Source organism: Manis javanica, chromosome 3 (genome assembly GCF_040802235.1).
Source record: "Manis javanica isolate MJ-LG chromosome 3, MJ_LKY, whole genome shotgun sequence".
In the NCBI taxonomy this organism is placed as follows: Eukaryota; Metazoa; Chordata; class Mammalia; order Pholidota; family Manidae; genus Manis; species Manis javanica.
The window spans coordinates 197,577,104-197,589,294 of record NC_133158.1 but is presented as its reverse complement, the minus strand read 5'-3'; the positions used below and the strand labels follow the sequence as shown (position 1 = coordinate 197,589,294).

Below are 12,191 nucleotides of genomic sequence, written 5' to 3'. Positions count from 1 at the left end.
CACCCCCCCAAACCTCTTTCTCCGTTGAACCAGAAATAACTGCTCATACATGGAGATAGATTCTCAAGTAAAGCATATTAGTAATTGGGTACATATTTCAGAAATTTCAATTAAACTGCTTTGACTACTTTGAGTAATAGAAAAATAATATAGTAACAGGTCTCTAACAGGTAATTATCCAAACAGTTATAATTGTTCTAGTCTAATCATTCTCTGCCTCATAAATAGAGCTATAGCTCCCACCCAATCTCCACCCACCTCCACAAATAAAAAAGGTTTAGACAAATTCAAATTGTTGCCAACTCAAGATGCCAGTAAGGAGGTTTTAGCATGCTAGTTATGTTTTGCCAAGGAACCAAAGATGGAATGTTGTGCAGTTATTATTAGATAAAATTCTAAAAATAGCTGAAGGCTATTATATACATCTATCTAACTCTGAAGACTGTGAAGTTTTTATCCCATATGCCCACTAGTGGAATCAATGTAACTTAAAAGTATTTTAATTGGTTACAGGAAAAGACTAGTTAAGCCATGTTAATAGTTGATTATAAGATTAAAATCACCTATGGCTAGTTTCAGCCTAGAGGACCATTCAAAAGAAACATAAAAGTCATAACGACCCCCGCCCGACAGTAAGTACTAAAAATTATTTAAACTCTTCATCTAAAATTCTCTTTAAAAAAAAGGAACAGGATAGTGTGGCATGCAGTGACCATCCTAAGATTCCCTTCCCCAACCTGTCTCCCCAAAGGCTCATTTGTCCAAAGCTGCTGTTCCCATCTCTTCTACAGATGCTCTCATCCAAAATTTCACCCTGTGCTGACTCTCCCCGTCTCTTTGCCATCCCTTTCCTTTTTGCTCTTTCTTATCACCTTCCAAAACTATGCCATTCAGCAAATATTTATTGAGCCAGGCACAATGATGGAGAAGTGACTTCAAAAAAAGACATTCACTGTCCTCAAGGAGCTATTAGACTGGTAAAACAATTCTAATGCAAAGTCTTGTGGGAGAAGATACAAGCAAGCATGTCATGCTAGGGGCTTAGAAAAGGCACACCACAGTATATTTTCTATTTATTTTTGCCTTATCTAATAATATTCAAAGAGAGATATTTACTTAAGATATTTAATCCAAGTACTTCTGTTATAATTCATCAAACAAAAACATTAAAAATTGGATCAATGTGCAAGTTTAATATATGTAATTAAATAATCTATATAGCTGAAAATTTTTATTTTTAAATGCAATCTGAAATCAATTTTTATAGCTAGCCTTTCATTTTGTCTTTTTTACTCAAAATCTGTAAGAGTTCATGCAATCATTTGAAACAATCTTTGTAGTGTACAGAAATACTTATTAGTCCCCTGAAAAATATACTGTTAGATAAATGCAAAGCATTAACCTCATTTATCCTCTCATAATGCTGGGCAATGAGGGTTTTTGCGTCTTGAAAAAAATCTTGCTTGGTGATCTCTAATATAGGACCTAAAATAGAAACAGAGTGACATTTTGTATTTTTAATGTAGTTAATGTACTTTCTTAATCAAAAATGGCAAAACCATGCAATTATACTTAGGGGACAGTTATGAATCTTGCAGAACATTATAAAAAAATTAATTTTATAAGTGGATGCAGAAGAAGTTAACATAATGTTCCTTTAACATTATATTTTACTTTAAAAAACATCAGCTTAAGTGGTCAGAGTGATAAAGTGGATTATCCTAAATTATTAAAATCCAGGGAACCAAAGAAAACATATAAAATTGGAATCTCCTTCAGTTCTAGTTCTTTAAATGTTACTAAGTAGAAGACACAACATGATTTGGGCACAAAACTTATTAACAAGTCTATCTGTGCTTTCTGAGACTAATTCAAATAGCTATACATTTCTCCAAGAATATTTATCTTACAAATTGTTGATAAAATTAGAACTGCAAAATAAAGCTCAACAGATTTATTAAATAGGAATAGCAGTGAAACAAAAAAATATGTATACCTAGAAATGGGTAATATTTTAATAACTCTTCTCACTTGTATTTTCCTGATTGATAATTTATCTTTTTGTCCAGAGCTATGTACAAAACTCTGTAACATGTACACAGAATACATCATTTTTATTTAGTCTTATCTAAGATACCCTTTTTATATATATTTCCTTTATTATTAGTTGATTCTGACATTTTAAGTCTTTCTTGGTCTCTTCCTCTTAACCTAGAATCAGTAAAGTGCAAATAAGTGTATTACCATCTGAATTAGCATTTCAATCTGACCAGTGTGCTCCCCATTTCTATAACTCTACCTCTTTTAGTACAGGTAGGTCTCATTATATTGCACTTCACTTTATTGCACTTCACAGATAACTTCACTTTTTACAAACTGAAGATTTAAGACCATTGGAATTGAAGATGTGGTAGAAACAGCAAGAGAACTAGAATTAGAAGTGGAGTCTGACGATGGGCCTGAATTGCTGCAATCTCATAATAAAACTTCAGCAATGACGAGTTGCTTCTTACTGATGAGCTAAAAAAGTATTTCTTGACATGGAACCCACTTCTGGTGAAGATGCTATAAATACTGTTCCAATGACAACAAAGGATTTAGCATAAACTTAGTTTACAAAGCAGTGGCAGGGTTTGAGAGGACTGACTCCAAATTTGAAAGAAGTGCTACCAGGGTAAATGCTATCAAATGGCATTGCATGCTACAGAGAAATAGTTTGTATAAGAGTCAATCAATGTGGCAAACTTTATTGTTCTCTTATTTTAAGAAATTGCCACAGCCACCCCGACCTTCAGCAACCACCACGTGATCAATCAGAAACCATCAACATTCGAGGCAAAACCCTCCACCAGCAAAAATATTACAATTCACTTGAAGCAGATAATGACTGGAATTTTTTAGCAATAAAGTACTTTTTACTTAAAGTATATATATTGTTTTTTTGGACATAATGCTATGCACATATAATAGACAACAGTATACTGTAAATGTAATTTTTAAATGCACTGGGAAATCAAAAAATATACTTGATTCGCTTTACTGAAATATTTGCTTTATTGCAGTGGTCTGGAACCATACAGTATCTCCAGGGTATGCTTGTATTCTTAGGACCAAGATTTTCTTTCTCTTCATCCACTCAAATTTTAAGCAATTAAAAACTCCATCTTCATACAAATCAAGATAGTAATGATACACTATCACATTTTGTTCAAGCTACTATAATAAAACAGCACACACTGGATAACATATAAAACGTGTAAATAAATAAATAAACAGAAATTTATTTCTCACAGTTCTGCAAGCTGGAAGTTCAAGATCAGGGTGCCAGCATGGTCACTCTTAATCGCAGACATCCCACTGTGTCCTCACATTGTGAAAAGGACTGGGATGCTCTGAGGGGCCTCTTTCATAAGGGAACTAATCCCATTCATGAGAGCTCGATGTTCATGACCTAATTACCTCCCAAAGACCACACCTCCTGATACCATTACCTCTGGGGGTTAGGATTTCAACATACAAATTTGGGGGAGACACAAACATTCAGACTGTAGAAATACCACCACATGCCCACCAGAATGGCCAAAATAAAAAACACTGTTAACAGCCAGTTTGGGTGAGGCTGTGGAGCTACAGGAACCCTAACATGTCATTAGTGGAAATGTAAAACAGAATCGTCAGTTTGGAAAAGATAGAGAAATTTCTTATAAAATTTCATATATACCTATCTTATGATGCACAAATCCCACTCCTAGGTATTTACCAAAGAGAATGAAACACATATTTACAAAAGACCTGTACAAGAATGCTCATAACAGCTGCATTCATAGTAGTTCCACACTAGAAACAACCAAGATGTGTATCAACAAGAGAACAGTAAACAAACTGTGATATACTCAAACAATGATACACTACTCAGCAGTAAAGAAGAATAAAACTACTGACATACACAGTAACATGGATGTATCTCAAAAACCTATGCCAAGTAGGCACCCTTACACAACAAACATGTACTGTATGGTTCCACTTACATGAAGTTCTAGGGCAAAGCTAATATGTGGGAGAAAAAAAACAGACCAGTGATTCTTCTGGTGAACATGCACTGACTAGAAGGAACATGAAGGAAATTTCTGGGATAATGGTAATGTTCAATATCTTGATACATAGTGAGTTACAGGGGCATATGAAATGATCAAAACTCATTGAATGTATATATATCTAAGATTTCTGCATTTCATTGTAGTACATTCTACATCAAAGGAAGACAGTTTATAAACAAATACTGAATTTTGACTAATGATATGCATGTTGATTGTGGATGGATACATGAAAAATCAAATACAGTAATATATGAAGGGTAAGAACTGGGTGGTAGGCCTATGGGTGTTGATTTAAAATTCTTTCAATCTTGCTATATGTTTGAAAATTTCATAACAAAATATGGGGCGGGGGGGAACTCTCCTTATTCCTTCACAAAATTTCCCATTGCTTTTCTCCCTGGACTCATGGATCACAGGCAGATGTTCCTTTGGGGCAAAGACATACTGAGGAATGAAGCCTGGGGAGAGCTTAGCAATAAAGGAGAGAAACAACCAGACACTAGCATTCCTTAAAAGTACTGGGTTAGGAGAGGAAGTAGCTACTGAGGTCTCCCATCATAAGAATTGGAATTGTTGCTCTGCAGTTGTTTTATAAAGAACAGTTCCTCTTGCTCACTAGCTTCTTCCCTCCTTCCACTCTTACCTACAGAAAATGCTGCAAGCCATTACCAAACTCAAATCTCCCTGTCCTCCTACACTCGCCACTGTATCTCCTCACACTCAGGGCTGTCTACATATTTTTAAGGATATTGATTGGGGAATTTTTTTTCTTCTTTCCAATAAAAAAAGTTTCAAGATTTCATGTACATAATTCTGGAGAAGTATACATATTCATTGTACAGATCTGAGCACAAAATCACATGTAAATCATTCTGTTTCATCAAGTTTCAACTAAAGGTCAGAAATCTACTTTGAAAGGGCTTCGAACCAGACTGCTTACTTCCTAGGGGAAAGGCAGTGAGCTACTCTGAGTTGTGACTCCACAACTCGACCTCTTTTTCCTCTTCCCATGACAATCTTTCCTCCTTTAATGCCCTTCTTCTTGAGGGAAGTGTTTGTCAGATGCAGGCAGACAGAACTCAAGGCCCCAGACATAGGCAGATAGAGCTCAAGGTCCTGGTAGGTCACAGGCAGAAGGGAACTAGGGTCAAGGCTTCTTAGTTAACAAGAAGCCTCAGCCTGGACATCTGGGAAAATTCAGCCTGAGAAAAAAGGAAGTTTTTCTTTTCCTTTGATCCTAGCTCGGCCATAGCAACAGGCCCGAGCAATAACTCCCAACCACTTGCGTGGTTTACTCCATTTTTGTTCTTATAAACCCTGGACACTGAAGCCCCACCAGCGTCCTTCCTTGGAGCCCCTCCCAATAAAAGGGAAATTTTCTTTCTTTTTCACCCCTCATTAAAAACTTTGCTGGTTGCTCCATACTCTTGTCTGGTGGCTTCATTCTTCGTTGCCTCCAAGACATGATCCTGGGAAAACACAGCATCTCGGCCAGTAACATTCTGACTAATCAAACTTCCCTTATAATTATAATATTGCCATGTGTCATACACATGACAAACAGTATATTTTATTAACATATGAAATAATTAAATCGCTGGTTTTTGCTGAAAATGTAGCTTTACAAAAACCATCACTTCTTCATTCCAAACAAGGCCTTAGATCTAGTTTTCATTTACAGGGGAAGCTCTGACGCACAGGGGGCCTGAGTCCCTTCTAAAGTTAGCCATGCTGAGGACCCATACTGGTACTGGTCTCCTGGGTTGCTTCCTGCTTTTTTCTGCATATCTACTGCTTTTTCTGAAGCTGTGCACTCCTTGTGAATACTGGAGACTCTTCTGAGGTTTGACTGGCCCCCCTAGTGAAATACTCACATTTTATCAATACTTTGTGCTAGACTGAACATGTGTCCTCCCAAAATTCATATGCTGAATCCTGATGCCCAGTATGGTGGTATTAGGAGGTAAGGCCTTTGGAAGGTGATTAATTCATGAAGGAAGGTGAAGTCCTCATGATTGAGATTAGGGTCCTTACTAAAGAGACTCCAAAGACCTAGGCAGCCCCTTCCACCAAATGAGCCTACAGTGAGTAAGGAGACATCCATCAGTGAGGAAGCAGGCCGTCACCACACATCAAATTTTCCATGATTTTCAACTTCCTCGCTTCTAGAACTGTGAGAAACAAATTTCTGTGTTTATAAGCCAGATTATGATATTTCATTATAGTAGCCCAAATGGACTCAGACACTTCAGGTCAGGCTTCCAATCCTGTGCCCTTGTCATAATTTAATGTGCTTATAGAGCTGTTCTGATTTTCCCCTTCATAACTAAAACTTCACTTCTGACAAAAGAGTTAAATTTCCAAGGTAGCATTTTCTCCTAGCTGGGTTCTTTGCTGACCAATGTGTCTGATTTTCCCCATCTCCAACAGCCACCTGTTGCCTCTGAAGTGTGGAGGGGCTTGTGTACACTCTGGCGATTGTAATGGCCTTCCTGGAGTCAGCAAGCAGATTCTGACTCACTGAGATACAGTGAGGCCAGTAAGGCCAGGAGGCTCCTGAACAGAACAAAGCCTGGGATTGTTCTAAAGAGGCAGAGAAAGGAAGCCACCACCAGAAGACACAATTTCATACAGATTCTGAATGACTCTACTGAAGGCACATGGGCTACAAGTTGGCAATCTTAAACCCTCATTGGCATTTAAAGTGTCTTCAGAACTGTTCTGCTTTTCTCCAGTAACAAAAAATTAGCCTTGAACCAAAGAGTTAAATTCTCTCAAGGTAGCACAGTGTAACTCGTTTCTCAATGCCTTAGAAAAGGCAAAAATACAGTGTATTTTTTATTTTTATGATTTCCAAAGATGTATGTATTTTCAACAAATGAGTCTAAAATTACAAAAAATTAAACAACTTTAACATTAAGAATCCATCCAGTTAATACTTGAGACTCCTGTTTCTTTGTTCATAACAGGGTAAGTATATAAGCATGGAGCTTTTATACATTCAAATGCACATTGTAACTTCAATTAAGAGGAAGTTGTCATGGTCTGGTCCTTCTCTGTTAAAAAACCTACAATTAAGAATTGGTTTATTTGCAAATACATATCTATAGCATACAGAATGATTTTTAAGGGCTCTCATTCCTGAGTAACACTATTTTGTTCTTGAATTCCACTTTGCTCCTGAACCTTATTTTCTCATCTTAAGGCTTCATTTTCTCATTTGTCAAATGAAGATAATAATAATGTATCTCACACAGACTTGTGAAGATTAAATTGGACTTGGTTACAAGACCCTTAGCACAGTATCTGTCATATAATAAGCTCTCAATAAATGTGAGCAATTACTATTACTATAGTTATTGTTGTATTACTATCATAGGGCTAAACTTTTTCCCAAAAGTGTTTATGTTATTAATTTCACTAGCAAATACTCATTTCTTCATTAGCACAAAGATAAATTTCAACTTTCTAAATTAATTCAAGTGAATCTGGTCTTCTTATAGTCTGTTTTATCAAAAATCAATTAATTAATAGGTTTTCAAATAACAGAATCTCTTCATACTTTGGATTCTTTGAGTTACTAAATTCCCAAAAAGCAATACAATCATTATAGGCAATGACAAACAGTTTATGATAAAAGTTCATGAAAAAGATGAAATAGTCATATTAGACTTACCTAAAACATAAATTAAAATATTAACATTTCCTTGGGAAAAGAAAAGAATCTCTAATGCAAGCAATTTCACTAGCCTAAAATATTTTCTAGTATTTACTCTATATTTGTTTTAAAAATTCACTCTTCATATATCATCAGTTTAATGCTATTACAATTGATAGTTCATAAAACTCCAGATTTCTCCTAATGCTTTAAAGATTCCATATAATTGCTCTAATAAACCTCTGAAGTGAAGAACCAGAAGAAGATCTAATTATGGAGACTATGACAGAAGAAGCCATGGGCCATCTTTTGATTGTCACCATTGAGCAAATCTTTTCTGCATCCAAAAAGACTCAGTGTTTTCTACATCCAAACCCACTAACAAAAGTGCTTCTATAACCAGACAAAAATAACTGGTCTTACTTAGAGGGTTTCCATCCTTCTTAGAAACAGGCTGCATTATTCAGAGACTTCACAAAAATATACTAAGAAGATATCCTGACAAAGATGTATGGCCACATGGCAGAGGCCTTCCTTGCCTATACAGTTAGGGTGAGTGCCTGAAGAAGGCCTGTTTGATTTCACAGGTGCAAGAAAAGCCCTACCTCTGACTCAATGAGACTCACCTCAGCATATGCTCATTAAGCACCTAAGTCTCAGATGCTATTTTCATTCTAATGTGCTAAAATAAATAAGATACTCAGCACCCATACCTTCCAAGTGTTACAGCCTAATGCCAGAAAAACATTGCAAACAAATGTCATAACATTCAGTAAGATATATGCTGTGATACAGGCCAACATAAATCACCAACACCAACTACTGCCAACTCACTAATGTATAAATTTCCTTTTAAAGAAAACAGTTACATTGAGAGGATTAAAGATGGCGGCATGAGAGGTAAGACAGAGGCCTCCTCCTAAAATCACATATAATAGGAAAATATAATTAATACAACTAATCCTGAAAGAGCAACAGGAAATAAGGCTGCACCAGACTGCATAGGAGAAAAGAACAGACCTCACGGAACAGGGTAACATACCAGAGCTGTGATCCAGTGGGACCCAAACACTTCCCCCACCCCAGCTCATTGGCAGGGGGAAGAAAAATGGAGCACGGAGGGAGTGGAGGCCTGGGAATGCTGCACACCTAGCCCTGGAGATCTGCTCTGGGAGCACAAACCTGCATTGCATGGTACTCTGGTGATTAGAGGGGATGGAAAGCTAAGACAGTCAGGATACCTGGAGAGATTGAGATTCCAGCTGCTTGTGTAAAACAGGGATCCATATCTGGCTGCTCTGGGACAAAAGAAAAGCAGGAAGTCTGAGAGACTTAATAACACTGAGAGGGCTGCTAAAGGGACAAGGATTGCACAGACTTTACTGCTCAGGAGAAAGAACAGGAAGACAAAATTGTCTGGGCGCACTATGCCCAGCAGGTTGGGAACTTTCAGAAGCTTCATGCACTCCAACAACCTGGCTGGCTATGCAGCTCCAAGGCCCCCCATCATGATAACCAGCCTGCTGAGCCTTCCTCCACACCAGCATGCACCTGGAACACTAACCAGCAGCCCCTGCCCTGGCATCAGGCCAGCCAGAAGGAAGCCCTGCCTAAAGCAGCTACAAACACAAAGCATAGAGGCTTACACCTGGGTGTTCGGCCCACTGGTTCTGGCAGTGGAGACAAGCATAGCAGCTGGGAAGCAGGAAAAACCTCTTTCCTCCCCACAGGCACCATCACTGCTCCCCTGCAACCCCTGACATCCCTCCAGGGACTTAGCAGCTCCAGAGAGAAGAACTTCTGTGCACTAGAGGGGGCCACATACAAATATGAAAGGTCAAAGAAACCTGGTTCAAAGCAAAATCTCACAAACACCAGAAAGGGTCAAGTGAGACTGAACTAATCAATCTTCCTGAAAGAGATTTGGAAATAAAAATCATAGACATACTCCTAGAGGTACAAAAAATATTCAAGAACTCAGGAATGAATTTAGGACATAGATCCAATCACTGAGGAACACAACAGAGGGTTTTAAAAGCAGATTAGAAACAGTGTAAGAGATGATAAATGAAATAGAAATTAGAGAAGAGGAATACAAAGAAGCTGAAGCACAGAGAGAGAAAAAGACATCTAAGAATAAAGGAATACTGAGAGAACTGTGTGACCAATCCAAATGGAATAACATTTGTATTATAGGGATACCAGAAGAAGAGGAGAGAGAAAATGGGATAGAAAGTGTCTTTAAGGAAGTAATTGCTGAAAACTTCCCCAGTCATGTGAGGAGATAGTCTCTCAGTCCATGGAAGTGCACAGATCTCTCAACACAAGGGACCCAAAGAAGACAATACCAAGACATATAATAATTAAAATGGCAAAGACCAAGAATAAGAAAAGATGATTAAAAACAGCCGGAGAAAGAAAAAAGATCACATACAAAGGAAAACACATCAGGCTATCATCAGACTTCTCAGCAGAAACCTTACAGGACAGAAGGGAGTGCAATGATATATTTAATGCAATGAAGCAGAAGGGCCTCAAACCAAGAATACTATATACAGCAAAATTATCATTTAAAATTAAAGGAGGGATTAAACAATTTCCAGATAAGCAAAAGCTGAGAGATTTTACCTCCTACAAACTGTCTCTACAGTGTACTTTGGAGGGACTGTTATAGATGGAAGTGTTCCTAAGGTTAAATAGCTGTCACTAGAGGTAATAAAACACAATAAAGAAAGTAGAACAGTTAATTACTAAGCAAATGCAAAATAAATCAACTACCCCCAAAGTCAACCAAGGGATAGACAAAGAGTACAGAATATGATACCTCGTATATATAAAGAATGGAGGAGGAAGAAAAAGGATGAGAAAAAAAAAAAGAATGTTTAGATTTTGTTTGTAAAGGCATACCAAGTGAGTTAAGTTAGAATCTTGGATAGTAAGGAAGTTACCCTTAAACCTTTAGTAACCACAAATCAAAGCCTGCAATGGCAATAAGTACATACCTATCAATAATCACCCTAAATGTAAATGGTCTGAATGCACCAATCAAAAGACATAAGAGTCACTGAATGGATAAAAAAACAAGACCCAACTATACGCTGCCTACATGAGACTCACATCAAACCCAAAGACATACACAGACTAAAAGTGAAGGGATGGAAAAAGATATCTCATGCAACTAATAGGGAGAAAAAAGCAGGTGTTGCAGTACTTGTATCAGACATAATCAACTTCAAAACAAAGAAAGTCACAAGAGACAAAGAAGGACATTACATAGTGATAAAGGGGTCAGTCCAACAAGAGAATATGACCATTATTAATATCTATGCACCCAAAACAGCAGCACCTATATATGTGAAATAAATACGAATAGAATTAAAAGGGGAAATAGAATGCAATGCATTCTTTCAAGGAGACTTCAACATGCCATTCCCTCCAAAAGACAGATCAACCAGACAGAAAATAAATAAGGAGACAGAGGCACTGAACAACAAATTAGAACAGATGGACCTAACAGACATCTACAGAACTCTCCACCCAAAAACAGCAGTATACACATTCTTCTCAAGAGTACATGGAACATTTTCAAGAATGGATTATATACTAGGCCACAAAAAGAGCCTCAGTAAATTCAAAAAGATTGAAATTGTACCAACCAGCTTTTCAGACAAAAGAAAGGTATGAAATTACAAATAAATTATGCAAAGAATATGAAAAATCCCACAAACATCTAGAGGCTTAACAACATGCTCCTAAATAACAAATGGATCAATGAACAAATAAAAACAGAGATTAAGCAATATATGGAGACAAATGACAACAATAATTCAACAATGCAAAAATCTGTGGGATGCAGTGAAGGCCATGCTAAGAGGGAAGTACATTGCAAAACAGGCCTACCTCAGGAAAGAAGAACTATCACATATAAACAGTCTAAACTCACAATTAATGAAATTAGAAAAAGAAGAACAAGTAAGGCCCAGACTTATCAAGAAAAAAAGAGAGTCTACACACATAAACAGAATAAGAAATGGGACTGGAAAAATCACTATGGACACCACAGAAATACAAAGAATTATTAGAGGACACTATGAAAATTTATATGCTAACAAAATGGAAAACCTAGAAGAAATGGACAACTTTCTAGAAAAATACAAACTTCCAAGGCTAACCAAGGAAGAAAGAGAAAATCTAAGCAGACCAATTACCAGCAGCAAAACTGAATTGATAATCAAAAAACTACCCAAGAACAAAATCCCCAGGCCAGATGGATTCACCATTGAATGTTATCAGACATTTAAAGAAGACATAACACCATTCTCCTTAAAGTTTTCCAAAAAAATAGAAGAGGAGGGAATACTCTCAAACTCATTCTATGAAGCCAGCATCACTCTAGTACCAAAACCAGGCAAAGACACCACAAAAAAAGGAAACTA

At 37.1% G+C, this 12,191-nt stretch overlaps 1 protein-coding gene across 1 annotated transcript in view; it reads right to left on the bottom strand.

Annotated features, from left to right (window-relative positions):
- Window positions 1-12,191, bottom strand: part of IQCM (IQ motif containing M) — a 195,188-nt gene that overhangs the window by 167,926 nt on the left and 15,071 nt on the right. Inside the window, exon 3 of the mRNA XM_073230501.1 lies at window positions 1,403-1,485. Within this exon, the coding sequence (XP_073086602.1) occupies window positions 1,403-1,485 (83 nt within the window). The remainder of the gene's footprint in view (window positions 1-1,402; window positions 1,486-12,191) is intronic.